Source organism: Crocodylus siamensis, chromosome 6, assembly GCF_052110815.1.
Source record: "Crocodylus siamensis isolate JL-2025a chromosome 6, ASM5211081v1, whole genome shotgun sequence".
Lineage (NCBI taxonomy): Eukaryota > Metazoa > Chordata > Crocodylia > Crocodylidae > Crocodylus > Crocodylus siamensis.
The window spans coordinates 26,425,043-26,449,612 of record NC_143400.1 but is presented as its reverse complement, the minus strand read 5'-3'; the positions used below and the strand labels follow the sequence as shown (position 1 = coordinate 26,449,612).

General features: G+C 50.0%; 2 protein-coding genes across 2 annotated transcripts in view; one reads left to right on the top strand and one right to left on the bottom strand.

The window, feature by feature from the left end:
• The first annotated feature begins 638 nt into the window (after nt 1-638).
• Nucleotides 639-10,056, top strand: LOC149861896 (zona pellucida sperm-binding protein 3-like). Its single transcript, XM_090054715.1, has 12 exons — nt 639-887; nt 1,024-1,133; nt 1,227-1,330; nt 1,802-1,979; nt 2,206-2,326; nt 4,017-4,108; nt 4,507-4,643; nt 5,308-5,442; nt 6,154-6,255; nt 7,283-7,387; nt 8,075-8,203; nt 8,674-10,056. Exons 1-12 carry the CDS (start codon nt 639-641, stop codon nt 8,799-8,801), a joined length of 1,590 nt encoding a protein of 529 aa, XP_089910841.1. The 3' UTR covers nt 8,802-10,056.
• Nucleotides 10,057-11,205: 1,149 nt separating this feature from the next.
• LOC149861895 (zinc finger protein 174-like) overlaps nt 11,206-24,570 on the bottom strand; it is a 26,607-nt gene continuing 13,242 nt past the window's right edge. The window contains exons 6-7 of the transcript XR_016443225.1: nt 14,688-15,097; nt 11,206-13,367 (exon numbers count right to left, since the gene is read on the bottom strand). The gene's annotated coding sequence lies outside the window, so the exon portion shown is untranslated. The remainder of the gene's footprint in view (nt 13,368-14,687; nt 15,098-24,570) is intronic.

Below are 24,570 nucleotides of genomic sequence, written 5' to 3'. Positions count from 1 at the left end.
ACTAACCACTACCCCCCACGCCCCTCCCAGGGCACCCAGGTGTCTAAGTGCCCAGCCCCCCCATGCTCTAACCACTACCCCCCACTCCCCTCCCAGGGAACCCAGGTGATCACACTCCCTAGTCTAACCTCTTTCCCTCCACTCCAAGGAGTGGGTGTGGGGCTAGCTGATGGCTGGGTAAACTGAGGCACAGAACAGTGTAACCCCTGGAGGGGAGGGTGCTCTACTGAGGATTGTGACCCCCCCAGCAAAGGGAGGGAAGCCAGGGACCCGGGCTCTCTCCCTTTCACCTGAGGCTGAGCCTTCCTGCTGGGAGCCCCCCACCCCTCCCTGCCACAGGCAGCAGACCCCAGCCCCCTGGTTCCTCTCCCTGCCCTGGGTGGCATTAGGGTCACCCCCCAGGCCTCCCCCCACTGAGGTCCACCTGACCTTGACCCCTCAACACCCCCTAAGGATCTCCACAGCCACTCAGCTCCCCTATAGGTCTCCATCCATTAGGCCAGCCAGCCCCAAACCCAGTGGAGAGACTTTATCCCATTCCCATGGCTGACAGCCAGCTGGGGGCGGGGCTAGTTTGGGGTGGGGGTGGAGCCAAGGGGGTATATAAGAGCCCCAGGGAGCAGGAAGACAGAGGAGAGATGTTGGAGGTTTGGTTGTGGGTGCTCCTGGTTTGGCCCCATAGCTATGGGGCTCCTGCTCCTCCACGTGCCCCGGTAGTAGTGCATTGTGGGCCGGGGCACATGGTGGTATTGGTGTCTCCAGACCTCTTGGGCCGGGGCAGACCTGTGCGCCCCATGGAGCTGGGGCTGGGGGGCTGTTCCCCCATGGGGCTGGGGGCCATGGTGCGCTTCGAGGTGGAGCTGCATGAGTGTGGCAGCACCTTGGAGGTAGGAGGAGAGCGGGTAAGGTGGGAGGTCGGATGCCTGGGTCCCCTCCCTGATCGGAGAGGGGGGCTGGTGGATGGGAACAGTGGGGGTGTTTGGGATTAGAGACTCCCCCCTCCATGACCTCCCTTCTCCCCAGGTGACTTCTGATAGCCTCATCTACAAGACCAGCCTCATCTACCACCCTGCCCCTGCCCCTGTGATGCGGAGTTGGCCCCTAGTTGTGCCCATTGAGTGCCACTACCCCAGGTAGGAGCTGTGGGCATCTGCCACCCCCCAGGCCTTGCCTTGGCTGCCTTCCACATGTATCTGCCACCCTGTGATGTGTCCTCCTTCTTGCAGGCAGGGCCGTGTCGGGGGCAAGGCCATCCAGCCCACATGGCTGCCCTTTGCAGGGTCAGCATTGGCACAGGCCCGGCTGGGGTTCAGCCTCCGCTTGATGGATGGTAGGTTGCGGGGGGATACTTGGGGAATTGTGGGAGGCATGAAGGTGTCTACAGGGTGGTCCCTTTGGGAGTCGGGGATCCCCAAATGGTACGTCTATAGATGTATGGGGTTGTCAGGGGGTCTGTATAGGGTCCTAGGGGGTCTATGGAGGTGTCTGGGGGTCCCTTTGGGAGTTGGGGGTCCCCCAATAGGGTGCCTGGATGGATGGGGGTCTGTACGGGGTCCTTGAGGTAGAGGTCCTAGTGGGGTGGGAGAGCTGCTTCATGGTGTGGGGGTATCAGAGGGCTGTGGGGTTGGGGTCTGGACTAGTTGATGTAGGACCTGGAAGGCTGAGATTCCCTGCCCCACCCCCTTCTGGGGGCTCCCGACCCTTTTTCTGGAGCTCATGTGGGGGGAGGGAGGGGGCCTGGGAGCCCCAGACACCTGGGTTTTCTTCCCCTGGGGTGATGCTGATTTAACCATCTCTGCAGATGACTGGCATGGGGAGCGGGCCTCCAAGCTCCTTCGGTTGGGGGACATCCTGCACTTGCAAGCCGAGCTCCACGCAGGGAGTCACAGCCCCCTACGAGTCTTCGTGGATGCCTGTGAGGCCACGGCCCATGGGGATGGGACTTCAGGTCCTCGTCATGTGCTCGTTGCCCACAACGGGTGAGAGCTGGACCCGCCCACAAGACTCAGGAGCTCCTATGCTGGGGTTTTCTCCCAGCTCTGGGAAGAGTTGGGGTAGGGGAGCGTGGGGCGAGATGGCTGGGGTCTGCAAGAGGGAGGTTGGCTAGAGACAGGAGCTCAAACACCTGGGTCCTTCCCAGCTCTGGGGAAAGGAATGGGGTCAAGTGGGGAAGCTTTTTCCCCTAATCTCGGCTCTTGCCTCCAGGTGCCTTGTTGATGGCCGCTTGGATGGGGCCTCCTCAGCCTTCCTGGCCCCGCGGCCACGTCCGGATGTCCTGCGCTTCACTCTCGATGCCTTCCGCTTTGCTGGGGACGCTGGAGACTCGGTGAGTAATGCGGAGCAAGGGCTTGGCCAGGTACTGCTGCTTCTCCCATCCAGCACGCAAAGGGACCTTGTGGGTGAATGTCCTGGGTGAGAGGAACCCAGGACCCCTGGGTCCCCTGGTCGGAAGAAGCTGCCTCCAACTGCTCGGTGGTTTCGCACCAGTTAGACCTCCATGAGCAGGGTTCGAATTACACTTTAAGTCTGGAGGGGGATGGGGGGGCTCTGCCAAAAAAAAAAATGGATAGATAGCTTTCCAATTACTATTAGCGCAGCCCAACATACATATTGGGCTGCCCTAATAATTGGAGACCCTTCCCAGCCTCCTGCCCCGGTTATGAATCTCAAATCACATAAGGGGGCTCTCTTACGGCCGGAGGAGGCTCAGGCACCCCCGAGCTCCCATAATTCAAACCCTTGTCCATGAGGCCAAGGGATAGCTTTTGATGGGGGGGGGGGGGGAAATCAGGCCTGAGAGGGCACGTGCCTCAAGTCTCTCTAGCTAGGTTTGGAAGTTGGGCCTGGGAATGGAGCATAAAAATCTGGTTTTACCCCTCTTGAGCTCACTGAATGTTCACGCCCCCCCCCCCCCCCCAAAAAAAAAAATCCTCACTACTAGAAAATGAGGGCAGGAAGGGACTTCAGGAGACCATATCTAGTCCAGCCCCTGCTCCAAGCAGGACCAGCCCCAACTGCATCCCAGACAAGGCTCTGTTTACTAGCATGTTCACTTCCAAGGATGACACTTCTATAAAACTTTTAATTTCAAAGGTTTAAGGAAGACTTTTCTCTAGCCCGCTGGAAGGCTTTTAGAAGCCTTGCTAAAACTTGACAAACTCTCTTACAAATGGGCTTTTCTACCTGGGAGAACTTGTACCATTTCTAACTTCTCCTCTGCCAGATGAAGTTTCTTTTTCTACCTGGCTCAGGTATTCAGGTGATGGTTATAGGCAAAAGGTGATATCTCTTATTAGACCAACTAGATGTTTGCAAAAATTAGACTGCATGCACCTTCTCACTCCAGACCCTTCCTGAAAACTATTAATCAAAAATTTTATATATGGCACTTGCAGGAGGAAACCTGCTCGAAACTGTTGATTTTTTTTAAAGGAGTCTTCACTTTTATCTTTTTATGATACCATCTCAAAAAAGAACATGGGTTTTATTTCAGGGGGTGTAGGATGTGATGTGATGAGAAATTTGATACCTCAAGTGGAAAAGGAAGTCCATTTTACAAAGGAGAAAAAGGCCATGAGCATCTGTAGAGTGAAAAGCAATTGGCAGAAATCAAATCCAACCTTTTATATTAAGAGCACATTAAGTTAATTGACTTGCTCCAATGCTGAGCAGCTGGTTTGGGTGGAGAAGGAATTAAAGGGTGGTGACTGCACCCCATGGCCACCCACCCTCTCCCTTGTCTGTCTCTGGCCTCATTCATAGGGCTGATCCTGCCTCAGGCAGGGGATTGGACTAGGTGACCTCTGCAGGTCCCTTCCAGCCCTCATCCATGACTAGTTCTCCATCCATGACCCACTGTAGTCTAATACGAACACTGCTGTTAATGTGAGTTGAGTAGTTCATGGCTTCCCGGAAGCCATGGAGGTCATCGGAGGCACATCTGGGTAGGAAACGGGGGTGGGGGAGGGTATTTTGGCATGGATGTGATGGATCCAAGTTGTCTTTCTCCTTGATAGATCTACGTCTCCTGCTATCTGAAGGTGATGGAAGCTGTCCGGGCACCAGACCCTTGGAACAAAGCTTGTTCCTTCAACAAAGCCAGCAGGAGGTGGGTTGGTTGGATAGGAGGAGGAGGATGAAACCTCTGTCCCCTTGATATGATCTTGCTAAGGCTCACTTTTTTTCCAGCAAGCCACTTGTTGTTTTTGTTTTTCTACCTTATTAGGCTAATAAGGGCTTAATTTTTTTTTTTTCCAATTTTACCCCTTTCTGGAAAGAGAGAGATCTGGGGGCCAAATATGAGTGGGGAGTGTCCAGGCCTCTGCAGATAGTGCTTAGAAGAGACCATATCCATTTGCATATCACATCCTGTTCCTCCTCACTTTAGTTGGATGGCAAGCCCCACTTTGTGCACTAATTGAGGCACGCAAAGCCATGATCCACTATCCAGATCCAGTGGACCTTAGTTCAAGTCTGAGCTAAATCCTTGTTTTTGCTCCCTCTTAGCTGGATCCCAGTCGAAGGCCACCCTGAGATCTGCAGATGCTGTGAAGCTGGAACCTGCCTGCCATCCAGAGGAGACGCGGATGAGTTTGGCTCCAGGCACAGGCCTCCAGCCCCAGATGACCAGAGGAGTGCAGTGGGTCAGTTTTTGGGTGATGGTTTGGGGGGAGGGGGGACTTGGGTTATGACTCCAGGTGTAGACTGAATAGCCCAGGAGGCCTCTTCAGCTTCACACTCCCACAGCCTCTTTGCAGTCCTCATCTGCACTGATTTGGTCTCCCCTGGAGAACTGGGTCCAGTTTTGGGGGGGGGGGGGGCACACTAGGAAGGATGTCTGCTGGTACCTGGAGAAGACTGAGTTGAGAGGGTGAAAAATTTGGACCCCCAGTCCTCTAACATCCAAATAAAGGGTGCAAAACCCGAACACCAGGAGACTGGGATCCAAAGGACAGCCAAGAGGCCCAGCTGGCTGCCTCCTGGTTCTGGAAGGGGAGCAAAGGATAAGATGGACGATACTCTGCAGCCGTGGGGGGTGCGGGGGAGTTGGACTCAAAGGGGCAACAGATGATGGAGACTAGGAGGACTATTTCCCTCCTTGGAGGTAGGGGTCTGTGCTGGGACAGGCTTCCCAGAAATGTATGTCTCTTTTGAGCTGAACCTGCCTGGACTCTGTGACTGACCACCACCTCCATGACTACGGTAGGCATCTTTTAGCCCATTGTGCCATGGAGGCCCAAGTGGGATGAGGCTTCCCTAACACAGATCTGGGGATCTCTTTTTTTTTTTTTTTTTTTCTCATTGCAGTCCTACCAACAGAGCTCCCAGGAAGCCAAGTCCGTGCCATTATCGGCCCCCTCCTCCTCCAAACTGGGGATGGAGACGAAAGCTCCAAGCGTCTTACTGAAGGACCTGGTGAAGTGGAGGAAATAATATCCGAAGGTAGGGGGGCTCCTCTCTCTGCTTCCCCTCCCTTCTGTCTGGCTACTGGTCCCATGGCCCACTTCCTGTACTGGGAGTCAGCAAATACCAATGGCAGATGAGAAGGGGCCACTGGTGGAGCGGATGCTCAAGATTGTCCTCTATATAATAGGGAAATCCAAATCCTCTTCGCAAAGGCATTAAAGAAACGGCCCATCCAACCAGCTGTTTCTGAGCTGAGAACTTTGATTCCTGAGCAATCAGAATAACGCTGGGTTTTTTTGGTTGGTTTCTTGGGTTTTTTTCCCCAAACCTATGGTCACTTTTGCTGATGTGCCTTTTTCTCCTTTACGACTGATTCTTTTGCTACTCTGTCGTCTTACCAATTTTTTTGCTTGAGGAAAGTGACTTCTTGGTGACTATTCCAGGCTGATCCACTCCATGGAAAGGAACACGCAGGGTTTCTTCCCTGAAGTGATGGGGTGGACACCTGGGGCTGGCAGAGATTTCCCTTGCTGCAACATCAGGGTCTGGTACAAGGGCACTAGAGCTGAGGCTTGCTTAAGAGGTTATCCTAGGGCAGCCTTGGTGTATTCCTTGCAGCAAGTGGCAGCACTGCGGGGAGAAATCTGAGGCCTTGGGGACCCCCAGGGATGTTTTTGGTCACTTATTGCAAATTCTAGCCATGAACTGAACCTCCTTGTTGACTTCTGTCCTTTTTCCCAATATCAGGGCTGCTGCTAGTGACCCGATCGAGAGCTGTTATGTCGAGCAGCCCCCTGTTCCTTCAGGCAGGCGAGGGATCTGCTGACCTTCCAGAAGAGCCAAGCACAGGTAAGAGGATTGCTGTGGCAGGGAGTTTCTTCCTAGCATTCACTGTCCCCTTTTGTGGGAAGGGGAAAACCCTGGTCCTCTCACTTAAGAGACCCCTGCCACACATGGCATATTGCTCAAGTAATGGGTTAATTGCTTGATTTTTAATTTTAACCAGACGTGCAAAATTATCACTCCATAAAAATGGACATCCAGCTACTGTTTCCCTAGTGCTTGGTTTTTGTTTGCTAGGTTTTCTTTGTTTTAAACTTGGGCAAAAGGCCAAGAAGCAATTTTAAGATTAAGTATAATCTAGCAAAGGAGTGCACTTTTTTTTTTTTCCCCCAGTTGTTGTTGTTGTTAGTTTTTGTTTTGGTCTTAAACTGAATAACCCTTTGAGGCTTGGCCTCCTAACATTTTAATACAGTTTCTGGTTTCTATTTTAGCTGGTGAAAAAAGGTGTAGTTCTTATATGGGATGATGCACCCCCCCCCCCCCCCAAAAGCCAAGATCTGTCCATGGCCAAACCCTTGGCTAGGATGTCTGACCTGTGGTGCGATTCCTGAAATCATCTTAGCCATGTTGTCTTCTCCCATCCAGAGACCTTGGTCAGTGTGAGGGGTGTGGATCCTGGATTTGTAGGACATCTAAGCCATAGGGCGCCTAGAGCGATAGGTGTTGGAACACAGTGGGCATGTGCATTAGCCCAACTTAAATTGCATTAAGTGTGCACACCTACATGTGTGCACCTTTTTAAAAGGGCAACTTTTAAGCTAATGTCACCTAAATTTGATGTCTGCATAAAGCAGGTATCACATTTATGCATGAATAGCTAAGACCCATTAGCGAATATGTAGATGTGGTACGTGTGTCCATTGACTTGGGACTAACTCTAGTCCCAAGTGGGTCCACATAACACATTGGTGTGCCTGAGCACGTGCATGTGTAAATGCACAACTAAATTGTCTTGGCACATGTTAAGCTAATGTGCATTAAGCTTTAGGCATGCTTAAAAGTATGTGTAGACCTTCCCCGTGGGTTGTAACAGAACCTGCTCCAATTACAGTCTCGACAGCATACACCCTGCATGGACGGTTTAATGCAGAGGAGATGTCTGGTGATGGCACTGAGGAAGCCACCAAGACCACAACAGGTAAGCTTGTGTCTTCTTTTTTGTTTGGTGGTGGTGGTTGTTGTTGTTTGTTTTGTGGCTCTGATGCCAGTGGCTGGGATCAAGCACCCTAACTTATCACCATAACCCACCCCAGAGGCAGCTGCATCTGGGTGCCAACTGAACTGCTCTAACCACTGGGAGGTGGGAGCAAGGCCTTGGCCCAGCCTGCCTCACAGTAAGTGAGTTTTTGTGGGGAGGGAGTGCTTGCACCCATGCTTTGCCTGCCCAGCCCCTGGGAACCCCATACTGATATATAGTGGTCAAATAGAGGACTGAGGACATAGCTGGTTGGTAGCCATATTGCTTTGATTGACCACATGGTTCAAAGCAGCTTGGGGACAAAAAATACCAACAAAAAGAGCAATAGAGTTCTGGCCACGTACCAGAATGGCCAGTTGCAGCAGAAGGGATGGCAGGACGGGGAGTGATGCACCATGGTTGCTTGGATTGGCTAGGCCCATTGAATAGAACACCCCAAGACTGAACTAGTTCAAAATAGTACTGGATTGTTTTTTCTTCCAGGGACACGTTTGAGCCACTCCAGATGGCTTTAACCATGGTTGTCCAACTGGTCACTTCATGTTTTAGATTATGCATAGTATTAAGTGTGCCTGTGCCCATAGATTCATGGGAGGTTTTTGGTTTTATTTCTGCTCATTTGCACAGAAGAGAGCCCTGAGCTTGCACTTCAAGCAGAGGCATTCTCTGGTCTCCATCGCCTTCTGGGGAGAAATGGAGAACCTACAGATGAGATCCTGGAAAACCGAATGGAGGCTGCACTGATGGCAGCACAAGGTAAGGAAGTGGCATGAAAAATCTGCAAAACTGTCCAGCCCCTTGTGCTCTCAGATTAAGAGCCTAAAAAATACTTCCCAGGGTTGGCAATACAGCATCCCCCTCTGCTTCACCTCCTCCCTCACATGGCATAGACCTGGCAAGTGCAATAGTTCCCACCGCCTCTTGCTTCCCAGCCAGGAGCCCTAGACTCTATTAACAGCTGCCAGGCACTGCATATGAGTGGGGCTTACGGTGCTAGTTGGGATGGGGTATGTGGGGGTGTGCTTGCTGCTGCCAGAAGATGGAGCAGAAGGGAGGATGCCCGTCTCTTCCCCAACGTCTTGGCTTTTATAGTTGCTGCACGGACCTGTGAAAGAATTCTTTCCTCTCCTCTCCTCCCCTATTGCTAGAGACGGGGGTGTTTTTCTACTTCAGTATTTCTACTAGCCCCCTCCCATCTTGTCCTAATTCCCAGTTTTCCTTCTCAGGTGATGAAGAAACACAAGAACACATGCTGGGGTTTGCCTTGTTGGGCACTGCTTTATTCCTAGTCCTTGCTACTTTGGGAATCCTCATCTTGGTCAGAAGGTTTGGGGGCTCTGTTCTCTGCCTTTGAGTGTGATGGCAATAAAAATGACAGGGAGGAGATGGACTTAGTGTTGGTGTATCTGTTTTGGTTGGTTGTTTTTCTTGGAGAGGGGATTTTTTTTATGATATAATCTTATATGGAGCTGTCTGAACTAGAATTTCCTTCTGGATTGGCAGCAGAGGAGGGGTGGTGATGTTCTTCACCTCCTGGGGTCCAAAGTCACGCTGAGAGACAGGGTGAAAAATCATCACTTCTATCTGGCCATGAAGTGGTTTTATAGCCATGGCCAAACACACAAGTACACAGTTGCAGGCTCCTTCAAAAATGGCTGATGGGGTGAAAATCTAATCCCTCATTGCATGAGGAGTCAGATTTTTAAAACTCTTCAAAACATGGTATCTTCTGTAACTTCCCTCTGTGCTGTGAGGATCTAGATCCCATCCGTGGGGCCACATGAGCGGTGGGGCGGGGTGGAAATCAGCTCCAGATTAACCTCATCAGATGGGGAGAGATTCGTATTCAGCAATATGTTGTAGCTGGTCCTGCTGTGACCAGGGGTTGGACTAGATGTGACCTCCTAAGGTCCCATCCAAGCTTGGCCCCTGGATCCGGGAACACTTCCCCCGCCTTTCTCCTTGCCTCCAGCTACAGCTGTGGGGGTGTGGGGTTTTTAAAAATTTTATTTATTTATTTTTATTTCACTTACCCCTGCCCCCAAAAGGCCTTGGGTGTTCACTAAAGGCAATCACATGAGCAAAAGGGGTGAGGCCTAGGGTAGCTGAGCCACATTCATGGCCCGAGTGCTGTCTGCAGTGGGGGGGGATGCCCAATCCTACAGCCTCACTCTGCAGAGGGGTCTCCCCTAAACCAACCGTCTCTGCCCCATCCCTTCTCCAAACTGGGGTACCACCACCCCCAAGCACAGACCAGATGCAGACTACCTTTTATAGCATTACATGCTTTTTTTTTAAATTTATTTTTATTAGACTTAAAGCATTAACAGGCTAGGACCCCAACCTGCTTGACTATAAGCTGCCTCCTTCCACATGCCCCCAGCCAGTTGCTAGCTAAGCCCCCACATGCTCTGCTCCTGTTATGCCTCCAGCATTGCTTTGTTCCCTGTCAAATTCCAACCCCTTGTCTCCCTGCATAGCATAGCCCCCTGCCCCTACGGCTAGCTCCTGATCTTGTTCTCCCCACCTGGTTTGAGCTGATGCCCAGGCTCCCCTCACATCAGCCTCTCCCACCTCGGCCTGGGGTGAGGGAGGTCTCCATGCCAGGCTCAGGGCTGGCTAGGTGGCTCGGGGTGGTCCAGCTTGCCAACAATCTGCTCCAGGGCACGGATGATGTGGTCCATCCTCTGCAGCAGCGGCGAGTCCACGCTGGAGGGGCAGGCACCCTTCCGCTCTGAAGGGGTGTGTGTGGGGTCTGTGGGCAAGAACAAAAACAGGCATCACCCTGGGCAGAAGAGACAGTGCTAGACATGGCTAATGGACAGCAATGTTGTAGATGAAAGGAGGGTTTGGCCAGTGGAGCATTACAAAAGTGAGAGAGTCATTGACACCTGTGGAGTGTGGAGTGAGACTGGGGAGATGACAATAAGCCACACAGTCGAGGGACTGCCTTGGCCTGAAGAGGACAGAAGGGTTGCTGCCCCTCCCAGGCAGCTGGTTTTAAAGTTGGGGTGAAGCAAGAATAAAAGGGTTAGGGGTGCAAAAGCAACCCCATGGATCCACCCTCAGTTTTGGCCAACCTACTTTTGTTCACCAACGACTACACCCCCCAAAACTGCTATAGGTTAGGTTAGGGGACCAAGGGCCCTGCTATGTAAGGCCTGGATGCAGCTGGTTCAAATCCCCCCCTCCCACGCCCACCCCAGGTGGAAGCCTATGCTCCTTTCCCAGTTGCAAAGGAAGGTAACTCTTCCCCACCCTGCCCCCACCCCCAAAGGATGATGGGGTCATGTTCCTTTCTGATCTCCAAGGGAACTCCTACTGCCCAGCTTAAAGCTTGATCGAAACTAGCTCCTGAAGTTGTTTGAACATTTCCAAGCACTATTTTTGTAGCTGGTTGGCCACTTTTATGGCATGATAATTACTTTGCACTACCGAGGGGGTAGACTGGGGTATCACTAGCCCCAGCCCGGGGGTGATCTTGGACAGAAACATTGGCCCCAGGGCCTCTCTAGTTGCAGAGGGGGTGGGATCGTGGGTGGAGGCAGCCCCACCGATTCATCCATACCTTCCACTTGAAGGGCAACCTGCTTGATACGGATGTCCGGGGCATAGGTGATGTAGCAACGGTAGTTGCCAGTGTCCCGGCCGCTGACTTTGCTGAGGAGCAGGGAGGCATTCCCAGAGCGCAGCCCCTCCAGGCTGAGGGTGGCATCGGGCCGCGAGGACGTCACCTCCTCATCGAATTCCACCAGTGGCCCCCCATGGTAGAACCACTGCACCACCAGCTGGGACAGGTCCACGGGCGGCGACACCACCTTGAACACACACTTCAGTACCACATCCTCCCCTGCCTTTGCCGTTATGGGCGATGGGTCCATTTCCACTGCCAGCTTCCCCACTGTGCCAGGCCCAGGTCAGAAGGGGAATAAGGGAAGTGTCAGCATGCTGCTCAGGGGAGCCAAGTGTCAGCAAAGCCCCCCGCTACCCTCGCAGCCCTTCTTCTGTTCTGAGCATAGGGGTTTCCTCTCAGTAGTTATGGGGTGGGGGGTCTCCTTCTCCAATGCCTCTGTTCCTCATGCAGCTTTAGGGAGGGAAGGGTTTCCATTGGCAGATTTAGGCTTTAAAAAGGTGGGGTATAGCTGGTGTGGTGCATCATCCCATAAAACACCCCACATTTTTCTCCGGGGAAAAAGGCACTAGAAGCTTTACTCATATGCTGGGGCCCTGTGGCTGTCATTCATTTTAAGAATGAGCCAAAAACAAATATGACTTTATAGGAATGAGTTAAAATGAAGAGTCTGCAGAGCTGGGAAACTGGAAATTAAAACCTAACTAATTTCTTCTGAACTCTTCATTCTGTGAAGTTAATGACCATCTCTAATGTTTACCAGTCTTGATGGTCTACCACTCAAGCTAACCTTTCTTCTGCAATTTGGCTGTCTGTTTGCAGCTCCTGTTTCACAGCCCTGCAGCCAGGGATAAATTCATTCTCATACATTTCCAGCGATTTGCTTTTTTCACGGACAGCCTTTCTTCTGCTTTGGAAAACTACTACAGTAGAGTTTCCTTGACTTACATTTGGCGTTTCCCCCCTCCCTTTTCTTCTCTACCTTTTGTTTTTTTTCATTTCCACCTATTTCCACTCTCACTGACCTCCTGTCACACTTTTAGCTTCTTTCATTCCTAGAGTCGAGTCTGAGAACAGCAAAAACTCCCTAGGCCTGAAGCAGGGGGATTGCACCTGAACGCTTGCAAAGGCTTTTTTTCCAATTACTCAGTTGGTCTAATAAAAGAGATCACATCTACCCAAAGAACCTTGCCTGCCTCTGTCCTTAGACCAGCATGGCTACAACCAAATTCCCAGACCTTTATATTTATTTTTGCTTTGATCTTAAATGGAATAATACAGCCCTCATCCCCCCAGGCATGTTAGTAAAGCTTCTAGTTTCTTTTTACATGGGAAAAAATGTACGCTGCATTCTCCAGGATGGTGCACCATGCCATCTGCACCCCTCCGCCCTTTCAAAATCTTAGATCTGCCCATGAAGCAGCTAACACAGACAGCCAAATTGCAGAAGAAAGGCTAGTTTGATTTGTGGGCTGATTATTAATAAGAGAGGGTCATTAACACCCGTGAAAGCAGGGGTATAGAAAGAATTGGTTAGGTTTGAATGAGCCGTGAATTCAAATGCTGCTTTTACTGCTGCCACCGCTGTCAAGCAGTTGGTTTTAAACTTTGGGTAGAGGAGGAATCAAGGGAGGAGGCAAGTAGCTTCCCCCTGCATCTGCCCTGTGGGGTTGGGTCTTACCCCAACTGGAGATAGGGGATAAAAGGGGTCCCTATCTACGTCCCTTCGTTGACCTCCCACATCCTGGGAATGGGCAGGGGTGCCTGCCATGAGAGAGGCATGGGGTGCCTATTAGGAAGACCTATCTAGCGGTCTCCCTGCCCTTCTCAAGAGATCCCCCCGCTCCCCAGGGCAGGGGCCCTAGCCAGAGCTACTCACAAGAGGCCCCAAGGAGGCAGAGCAGGGTGAGGACAATCAGAGTCATGGCGACACGTGTCAGCTCTGCTGGCTGCAAGGCTTCAACTGGCAGCCCCTGTCCCTCTGTAGGTGTCCCCACTCTGCAGGGTGGGCTGAGCCACCAGTATCAAGGGAAAACAGCTGCCAATGGACTGGGGCAGGTGCAGCCTGTGATAAGGAACATGGTAGCAACCGTCTCCCCCACCCTTTGAGATGCACTCCCAAAGCGAGGAGAAGACACAGGCGTCCAGTGGCTGGAGTATGCTAATGCTAGGCAGGCCTTGCAAAGTCTGGCACTTTTGACTGAGCCTCTGTCGGGTCTTGGTGAGCAGCTCCAGTTGGTACGGGTGGCAAAATGGTGAGCAAGCTCCAAGAAGTTCAGTGCTCAGCAGCTGTCAAAAAGGGCAAACGACACGTTAGAAGGAAACTGGGCACATTTACACTTGCATTTACTTCAAATTAAATTTACTGCGCAGTAACTTAGTAAGTGGGTTTGGGCCAGTGTCTGCATGTGCAGGAGTTAAAGCACAGTAATGCTTGGGATGAAAGTTAGTTCCAAGTCAGCCCACGCACACACACATAGTGTTACTGCACAGTACGGCATCTACACGTGTGTTACTGTGCACCAATGAATTGGGCATAAATTTGACACCTGCGTGAGGGAGGAACTGGAGGAAAACACCCTGGTCAGACCAAGGTCACTCGCCTTCTCAGCATCCACTCTCTGCTGCCATGTGACACACAATACTGGGCAAGATGAACCCAGGGGCTGCCCCAGTAAATGGCAGTTCAGTTCTTATTTTCTTGCATTTAGCAGGCATCTTTAATTTTTTTTTTTAAATTCATGTCTCAGGTCAAATTAACCAAACTGGTTCCAAATGTTCTGAATGGAACAGAGCTCGATCATTCAAATTTAAGCGGCACTACCACTGGCAAGTATCCTACCTCCCACATTTTTCAACCTGTTGCTCTAGAAACACCTATTTCATGAGTCCCACCATCAAGCAGGATGCATCTTTGGGGGCTAATGGCGAGAGTGTGGCTGAGGGGGTCCTGAGAAGGTAGGGTACTCTGTCAGGGTCACTGCAGTTGGGGAGGGGGTCTTTGGGGGTGTCACTGCAGAAGGTGTGGGGAAAGTGGCTTGCAGTCATGGAAAAAGCCATAGGTTCCTGGTGGGGGGCTATAGAGTTCATAGGGAAGGAAAGGGACACAGAGAAGAGTGAGGCAGTGGAATAGACACCCAGGGAAGTTATGGACCCTCCGTCACTGGAGCGGTTCAGGAAGAGGTTGGATAAGCATTGATCAGGGATGATCTAGACATAGCAGTACCTATATTTTACCACGGGGATATCCCAGGCTTCTGGGCTTTGCTGGTTGCCCCCACGCCCCTTTCTGCTCCACATGCCAGGCGGGTTTAAGGGGGGTTTAAGCCTCCCCCAGAGGCGTTGGGGGTCGGCTGCAGGATGAGGACTGGGCTGTGCCAGTGCTCCTGCTGGGACCAAAGCTGGTGGGTCCTGGCTAAAGGGTCTTGCCCCTCTACTGATGCCAGATTTGGAGTCAGGAATGAATTTTACCCCCTGGTCAGATGGGTATGGACTGGGGGGTTGCCTTTCTCTGTAGCAGGGCACAGCCTCTACCTGGGATCTCTTGAGCGTATATTAACAGCCTGTTACAGCAGCAGGACATTGGTTGCCGTCATTCCCCTGCTTTACCTGTGGCAGGTTCAGGTGTGATGTCTGTGGTGCATCAGGATTGAGGGTCATCTTATGTAGAGTTGAGATTATGGTTTGTCTGAGACGGTTTGGACAGGGCAGATCCTGCTTCAGGCAGGGGGTTGGACTAGATGTGATTTCTGGAGCCCCCTGCTTCTCTGTAATGTCTATGAAAGCCTTCCCTTCCTTCAGCATGGAAGTGAGGTTGGTCTCTTCTTGGAGGTTTCCCCACATACTGCCTTTCATCAGAGGCCTTTCATCAGCCTGTGCCTTTCATCAGCGGCTCTTCCTGACCACCTCAATGATCTGGGAAGCATGTCCTCCTTCTGCTTTCTCTTGACTTGGCATAATTCACCTCCTGCATCATTCACCTTGTGTCTTGTGGATAGTCCACCGCAACTCAAACGTGTCTGCAATAAGAGGAGAAAACAGGGTTCAGTCCTCGAGCTCTGGGGCAGGACATGTCCGGAAAGGGAATAGTAAAGGGAGAACCACTCCACCCAAAACTTGGGGCTGCAACTGGGCAAAAATGTGGTGCATGGGCCTTGTGCTGAATTTTGACAGCTGCCTGTTAATTTTCCAAATTCCCTTTGAACTTTTTCCGACATAAACACTGAAAGGGAAACGCCTTTAATGAAGAGCTTTGTTGGCTGGTAGAAGGGTCCTTGGCAAACAGAAATTCTGAACCAATGGCTCCAGCTATTTTGCTGAAAAGAAAAATAGAGGAGCGAGGGTGGGGGGGTGGGAATATATCCTTTTAATGAGCCAGTTTGCTTTTTGCTTCAGAAGAAGAACAAAACAGCGGACATTTTACCCCAAGATATTTCCCAAAGCCAAACCCTCTACTTCTCTTTAAACCCAAACCTTTGGCTCTCGCTCGACACCTCCTTCCCCAGGAGGAAAAAGGGAAAGCATCATAGGGAAACACATGGGCGCACCTTAGGGGTGCAGCATGGCCACTTGCGTATTTGTTGGGGTTTCAACAGGTCCCTTCAAAAGGGCAGAAGCTGGTGCATTTTAATTGTTAGGTGTGAGCTAAACCCAGACTCCAACTTGCAGCTGGGACGGGATGGGATGTTGAACTTGGAGCAGCTTTGCTAGATTTGTAGCTTCCTTCATGAAAGCCACTAGACTACACCAGCTGCTGTCCTGGTGAACCTTTATTTCCCTAGTTGAAATAGCCCCAAAGGGATGTGTGCCCACAGGATTGCTAGCCTGACATTGCATCCACTCCCCCAAATTGTCTCTAAGGCATTTGGGCTTTGCTGGGTGCCACATGGGACTGGGAGGGAATCCCATCCCCTCCTGCTGCTGCACGTGTCAGGGGGGTTTTAGGGCTGTTGGTTGTAGCCATGTTCATTTAAGGACATAGGCACAAGGTTTTTTGGGTAAATGCGATCACTTTTACAGTTGGTCTAATAAAAGATATTGAATTTACCCAAAGAACTTTGCCTGCCAGGGGTTTTTTAGGCCTCCCTCATTGGCACTGGGCCCAGGCCAGGGATGGGGCCGGAGCTGCCTGGGGGGATAAGCCAGCATGGGTGTGGTGCAAACGGATGGTGTGGACACATTTGAGGCCCTTTGGAGCAGATGCCAGCAGCTGATGCCTATGACTGGTGTGTAAAGGAGTCAGGAACTGTCAAAATGCTGCAAATCTTCAACCTTTAAACACCCCGGTTTAAAGTTGGAGCAGCTTTGTAACCCTTTTAAGTCCTTTCCACCTCCAGGCAGAGGCTGTGAAAGGTGAAAGGGGCAGGGAGCTGTAGGAGGCTCTGAAGGCAGCTGTCTGCCTATCACCCCTGACATGGGGTCTGCCCCACTGGTGGCATAAGAAAAAAGACCAACTTGCCCCTGACCCCATGCCATAGACTGATGAACATGCCCCCCTTAAATTAACTGGTTTTTAATCTGAAAAAAGATCCAGCTCAGCTAGATTTCTTCTTATTTTTACAAAATAGCTTTTAAAACCTGTTTCAGAAAATAGATTCCTGACAGTCAATTAATTGCTTTTAAGCATGAAAACACACAATGAGTCTTTCTAGAGTGCTTCATTATATTGGTGCATTGTGCAATACTGCTGAATGTGACTGGCATGTCTTGGGCAGACGAGGTTCTTTGGGTAAAGGCGATATCTTTTATTACACCAACTAAATAGTAGGAAAAAAATTGTTCTTTGCCAGCTTTCAGGCACAGACACCCTACTTTAGGCATAGGGGGAGTCTGCTGGTGTTTTGTGCTCTCCCGGATGGGATAGAAGCCAATATGCAAAATGCAGGTCTGTGGAAATGCAGATGTGTGGCAGTAAGGAGCAGAGGCCATGGGAGACAATAGGTGTGAGACAGGTTGGGCAGAGAGGGGAAGGTACCTACCTGTTGTTTCCCATCGCCTCTGACCCTCACTGCCAGGCATTTGCATTTTCACAGACCTGCATTTTGCATGTCGGCTTCTATTCCACCATGGACAACGCAAAACACCAGCAGGCTCTCCCTCTCCCTGAAGAAGGGTATTTGTGCCTGAAAGCTTGCAAAAAAACAATTTTCCAACTGTTTAGTTGGTCTAATAAAAGATATCGCATTGGCCCAAAAAGCCTTATCTGCCTATGCCCTTAGACCCACATGGCTACAACCAACACCACTGCCACGTCTTTGTCCTCCAAAGCAACAATCAGCAGTAACCACCTGCAGTGAGACAAACTGTACAGCTTGGGTTAACCCTTAAAACTCACCATCCCAAGAAGTGTCCTGTAGACACTCCCCCCTCCCCCAGCTCTCTTGATCACCCACGATTTTACCCCTTCCATACCCTTACCATTTTCTGCTTGACCACAAGGCCCCCATCCTATCCCTGACCCCAATTCACTCACACATTGCTCTCCTTCCTTCAAGAACCCCAAAAGGCCCCTAGTTTGTCTCCTCAGGCCCCATTTCTTGGTCTCCATCCTGGACATCTCAGGTCAGAGCATGGAAAGGGAAGGGGGGCGCATTCAGCCAGAGCTCAGAGTGGGGGATTATGAGAGCTGGGGCTGTGAGGTGTACAAACCCAAGGGGGGGCGGGGATTTGGCCTGGAAGGTGGGACCCATGTGCTCAGGCAAAGAAAAAAGAGCCCTGAACAGAAGTGCAGGCCAGAAAAACCATAGATTCATAGAAAACGAGGGTTGGAAGGGACCTCAGAGGTTGTGTAGACCAACCCCCTGCTCAAAGCAGGACAATCCTCAACTAGGGCTTTGTTTAGCAGGGTCTTAAAAACACTGTTAGCTCATACTGGCACACTGTTGGACGTGGCTGCCAGCCACCTACTTAATCAAGACCCAGCTGCTACAGGCCAGATGGTTTCCCTTTACTACTACCGGGAGCTCTGCACAGGAAGTGTAAGGGTGGGTTGAAAGACTGAAGAGGCCAGGCCTGTTCAATTTACAAAAGAGATGCTGGAGCAGGGAGAGGAGAAGGGCTTACAGAATACCCAGTGGGGAAGAGAAAGTCAATAGGGATTTTATTATTGACTCTCTCTCCCAATTCAAGAATGAGTCAAAACATAAAAGCAGTAGGCAAAATGCACACAAGGAAGTCCTTGTTTCACCCAGCATGTCATTCAAGTGTGGAAATCATTGCCACCAGGAGTGGTGGAAACTGAGATTCACCAAGGGATTGGACACATGCTTGGAGGGAAGGGGCATTGGTCGCAGTTGAGCATGGGAGCGAGGGGCATGGCCTCTGAATCAACTCTTCCTAGACTGGAAATATTGGAGGCTGCAGGTGGGAGAGGAAGAGGGGGAAAATAGTATAAACCTTGCACAATGGGAGCTGCTTTCTCAGTTGGTCTATCTTTTGTTCGGTCTCCTTGAGTCCTTTCAACTGACCCCGTGCACTTATTCTGCACCAGCTATTCTCTCGAATCTGTCTGTAGACCACTCATCTGCTCCTGATACTTGGAGGAACTTTTGCAAAACTAGTGTAGCCTCTCTCAGCAATCTCTCCCTGAGCTTACCATGAGATGCCCCACAAATTATCCCACCTGGTTTACGTATACCCAAAATTACTTGGGGGTGCCATTGTTTTTAGTTCTGTAATATAATTTTCTATTCCTTCTTCTGGAACCTAATTCCTGGTTGAAAAATACAACAACCCAAACTGTCTCTTTTGGGTTGTTGGTTGGAGCCATGTTGGTTTAAGGACATAGGTAGACAAGGTTCTTTGGGTAGGACAGTCTCTATTTTTCTGGGAGCACAGCGCTCCTCAAAAGCTTTCATTACCTTCTTCTTTGGTTGTCTTTGTGTGGTTTCTTTGTCTAGTTTTATAAGTTAGATAAGCACCTGTATGGGATGGCTTGGAGAAGGATAATCCTGTGTTCAGCGGGAGGACCTATACGATATTCCCAGGTCCTGTCCAGATCGTCTCTTCCATGATACTACGATTAGCTGCTTGTGGATTGAACCTTTCCAATAGAAGTGTTGCACCCACTTCATTTATCCCTGTGAGGCTATGGAAAAGCCAGGCTGCCTGGCTCTGCATCAGCTCCTACAGCCCATGGAGCCCGGGGTAGGGGTTGCATGGCTGGAGAAGTGATACAAAAGTGTCCTGTTGGCTTTAGGAAGTTTGAAAACCACTGATTTGTGAAACAGTCTGCCATATTTGCAATGATGCTAGTGAAGCAGCAACCAGTCAGCTTCCACCTTGCTTCCAGAGCCAGCTGCAATGTAATTCCTGCAAAACTGCTCAGCGGTGATATCAGATTGAAAGGATGAGAGCAGGTCCTGGCCACGTATGATAAAACAGCTCTACAACCAGTGGGGAAATGCAGACCGTCAATAAAAGAAAAAAATCCATGTAACAGGGAGCAGTACCCCTTGACACTGAACTTATTAGGCAGTCAAGCAGTGCAAGCCATGGATCTGGCTTCAGTGCAACACCGAAATATCCTCCACATGAGACAGGAGGGAGGAAGCGTGGCTTGGTCCTTGTCAGATATTTTAACAGATGTCTTTGCGGGAGATGGCTACCTAAAGGTAAGCTCAAGTTCAACCTAGACCCACAAGTCCAGTTTACATGACTCCCGAAATGCAGAGCACCATGAGCTATTCAAAGAGGAACTAAACAATCCTAAACAAGAAGGGACATTATTAACCCACTGGGAATTAGCACTGCCTGCATCAGCAATTTGGCAGGGGTAAGAAAACCATCTGGCAAACCGAGGATGTGTATAGATCCAAAACCTCTTAACAGGGAATTGGAAAAAACAAAGTCCCTGTCCATTGTTCAGTACTGTCCGAACTGTCAAGGGCAAAAGCGTTCACAATGTGCAATGTAAAGCATGGATTCTGACATATCAGGCTAGATGAGCCTTCAAGGCATTTGACAACTTTAGCAGTGCACGTAGGCAGATAGCACTGGGTATGAATGCCCGTGGGGAGAAGTCCTGCCCCAAAGGTGTTCTGATGCAAACTGAGTCGGGCACTGGATGGACTTTGAGTAATCAGGATTGTAGCTGATATCCTTGGCAGGAGAAGGAGTTAGCAAGGAAAAGGCTATCCAGGACCACAATGCTAAGTGCTGACAGCTCCTAAACAGGTGGAGGGAGCAGAATACTAAGGCCCTGCCACGTGTTACATATACAACACACTTAGCTGTTTAATCAGGCAATACATTTACACCAGCCACACATGCAAAGTAATTATCATGCCATAAAATATCCTTCCAGCTATAAAAAGAGCCAACCAGATCCAAAGTTAGTGCTTGAAAGTGTGTAACAATTGTCAAGCTGGTTTCTATCCAGCTTTAATTTGAAACACGTGTCAGGGCCCTAAGTTCAAATTAGACAATTTGAAGCTGAAGAAAACTGAGGTCCCGTACATTGGACACCTTCTGACCTTGGAAGCACTCCCTGAGAAATTGAGAGCCATTAAGAAAATGCCCAGGCCACAAAATGTGAAGGGAATCCAGTGATCCATAGACATGGATGGGTCCATTGGCCATCTATGGATGGCTAAGTATCTTTTTCAGCATGGGAGCAGCATTAATACAGAACCAGTGACCCATAGCATTTACTAGCCAGGTACAGTGAGGTACAGAAAGAGGGTCTGCTCAGATAGGAATGGACCCCCCAGCTGTGCTTTTTGCAATGAAGCAATTTCACCAGTTCACCCTTGGACAGAAGGTGGACATGCAGTCTGATCACAAGCCACTGGAAAGCATTATGAAGAAGACACTCCTAATTGCACAAATGTGACTGCAATGCATGCTGCTGAGATTTCAGTGCTGTGACATGAGCATCAAGGCCAGCTAGTGACAGGGCCTATGCGTGGACCAAATGTGGCTCTGTAGAACAAGAGACTGCATCTCTTAACACATGACAATACCTCCCTGTCTCCAAAAGGAATTTCCAAGCCATATGAGAGTGCAGAATTGGATGTGTGGCTACAGATTGGGTATGTCTACACACTCATTAATGCACCTTAGATACTGCACATTTAACTTACTACTTAACAAAGCACTAACTAAATGTGCAGAGTTACTGTGCAGTTGCACCAGCGCACAGTTATTTAGTGTCGCTTACTGCTCATTAGCCTAATAACAGTGCACATTTTTGCCATGGCATGCTGCTGTGCAGTGTTATTAGGCCAATGCGTAGTAAGCATCGCATGTAGACATGCCCAGTATCATACAAATTGTATGCCAGAGTTGGCCAGATTGCAAGGAACAAGTGCCCCACCAAGTCATTCCCTAGTGAGAGCATGTGCAAGTTGGGATCTTGCTTAAAGGTGACAGAGCAATAATACTTGCAAGTATAAGATAGGATATTGTGGAAAGAATACATTTTACACCTGGAAATAGAGTCACATCCACAACAAGCATGGGAGTGTGTCTACTGGCCAGGCATGAGGACATGCATGAAGCAGTGGGAAGTGTGTAAAGAGCATGGAAACAAGCAGAAAAAGCTGCTGCAGTCCCATGAGATTCCAAACCAACCTTGGGAAAAGGTTGGCACGGACCTATTTGTGTTAAATGATAAAAACTGGGCATGTCTACATGAGACACTTACTGCAGCGTAGCCTAATAATACTGCACAGTAGTGCAGCGATCAAAAACCATGCTAATAGCCTACTGGGCAGTGGCATTAGGCTAACCTGCAGTACATGTCACTAAATAACCATGCGCCGATGCTACTGCACAAGAACTTTAGTTACTGTGTACTGTATTTAGTTAGTACTGTATTAGGCAAGTACTAAACTAAATGCACAGTAACTACAGGGCATTAATGAACATGTAGACACACCTGCTATATAGTCACAGTGGATTATCACTCCAGGTTTTGGGAGAGACAGTCGGAGAAGAACAGTAATCCAGAAGCTGAGGCATGGCAGATCAACTACTTTATGTATGGACAATGGTCCACAATATACAGCAGAGGAATTGGGAAGACTGGGCACAAAATGGGCATATGAGTACAAGATATCTTTGCCAGGGTATCCTCAAAGCAACAGGAAAGCAGAACCAGCTGTCAAGAGGGCCAAAAGATGAACGAGAAGTGAATATCCTTATCTAGCTCTGTTGCACCATTGCAATGCTTTCTCTCAGGGACTGGCTAGTAGTCTAGCCCAGAAGCTCTCAATCATCAGTCGGCCAAAGAGTCACCTGCAGGACGGACTAGAGGGGACTACAAATACCAAGAGGAAATCCACAACAGGAGAGAACCAGATCCTGCCCCTGGAGCAGCAGCTCAAACAAGGAGTGGGAGATGGGTTCCACAAACATCACACTTGGATGACAATGAGACTTAGGAGGCTACATATAGAGCTGGTGGCAAGGTCCCTGTCCCCTCGGTGGGCTATGTGCTGGCATACAGCACCCCCCAAAGAGACCAGCACACACCTATCTAGACAAATATCTTTTTTTCTTTCCCTTTTTTCCTTCCCCTTTTACTTTTTGATTCCAACCCTCATTTTTTATGATTAAAGTCTCTGCAAGTCTAGGTCAGCTTGGGACTCTCAAGGTACCCCTCCCCCCCCCCACCAAGGGCTGAGTTGATAGCTGTGGGTAAAGGGCTGGTTTGGTCATCTTGCACCCCATTATGATCCTTGCTCACAAGAGAGGAGACTCTCAGTATGATTCGCCAACAGGGCAGTAAGGATGGGTGGAAAATAATTTCCTCTGTGTTGAAGAGAAATGGAGAAGGACCTTGCTTCTCAATATCAAACCTAAACAAGCCCAGTATAAGCCCCTTCCATCCTCTCCCCTTTGGCTATATGTGTCACTGGCCAGCAGGCAGGTCTTGATGTTATCAGGAGAGCCTGGATGGACTATTTTCCCCCACTTGCTCCAAGGATATTTGATAGGAAACCCCCTCCCCTCACTTCCCTGGTTCCTTTGCAGCCAGAAGAGTTTCATATCCTCAGGATGGGAATCATTTTCCAGCCCACTCCCTTCCTCCAAGGGAAGCATGGTCCCTCCCAAGCCCCAGGTAACATCTGGAGGGGGAAGGAAACATAGCCCTGTACTGCGGGAAACCACCCCCCACATGAAGCAGGGTGAGGAACTGCGAACATTTGTCTTCCAAAACATACTCTCTCTTTCCTAGACAAGTAAGGGGATGCCAAAAGTCTAATTAGGGCCATCGTTTCATTTAATCCCTGCTGCACATCAATGGGCATCTCAGCTAGGTTTGGCTCAGCTCCCCAGGACTCCTGTCTCAGGGCCAGGCTGCCTTGTGTGGGACAGAGAGCTAGGCTGGAAAACAAAGACCCTTTATGAGCCTGCTTTTGTAATATGCTTAGTCTAAGCCACACCAGAAACAGTCATATCTGCAAAGAGCATGGGCATGTGTCTACTGGCCAAGCATGAGACTATACATGAAGCAGTGGGAGGTGCTGTGAAGAGCCTGGAGACAAAAAAGGCAGTGAGTTGAAGAACAAGGCAGGCACCTTCTGGGATCAGCCATTTGCTAGGGGATCAAGCAGAGGACATTCGGATTGCGTTTATGCACCTAAATCCCTTCAGGGCCCTCCCAGGTGGAATCGGCTCTAAGCCTTACTTGTTGTTGCCCTGGTCTTTGCTTGTCATCCCAGGCTGTAGAGAGGTTCCTCCCTGACCTCCACCTGGCAAAAGATCTGGGTCTGGAGAGGGCAAGTAGGATCCCTGAGGGCAGTCAAAAGTCTGCAAAAGTCAATGAGGCCTGGTGTGCACCATGGTTAAGGCCTATCAGTTGCTATAGCCAACAGAGATCAAAGGAGGGATATGGCCAGCCTCCCATCCAGCCTCCTCTAGCCCCCCACCTCCCCAACCAAGGGCAGCTTGGCTTCAAATTCATGAGTTTGAGGTCCCAGAAGGTGACCTTCTTTGGTCTGCCACCAAGCTCCCCTCGGTAAAGTCTGATTGGGATTTGAGTCTAACATGCAACCCTCTCACCCATGCCCATGGCTCACGAGGCATCTCAGCCCCTTGGAAACCCAATGGGTAACAGACATCTTCAAGACATGCAACACCAAGTCCCCTTCCTTTCCGTCCTCCTCTGGCCACCTCCAACCAGGCCTCCCCCCGCACAGTCAATCAGGAGGGTTGCTTAAAAATTGTAAAAGTTTATTTTTTTTAAAGAAAAAAACTGCAATATGGAGAAAGAGGAGGCATGGACATTTCCCAACTTGTGAGCATTGACTCTGTTCAGGGAAGGTTAATTCAAGCTGTCATAGGCACATGGAGGGGTTAGCAAATGATCAGGGAAATGGCAACTAAGGGAGTCCTGGCTGGTGTAGGCCAACAAAGTGAAGGCTATGAGCTGGTGCAATTGCTCTCCATAAATACAGCAGGAAGGGAGAGATTTCAAAGCTCAGGGAGGGGACTAGCTCAAGAACAAGTGATTAAATAGTGGCAGTAAGTGACTTTTGGCTGAAAG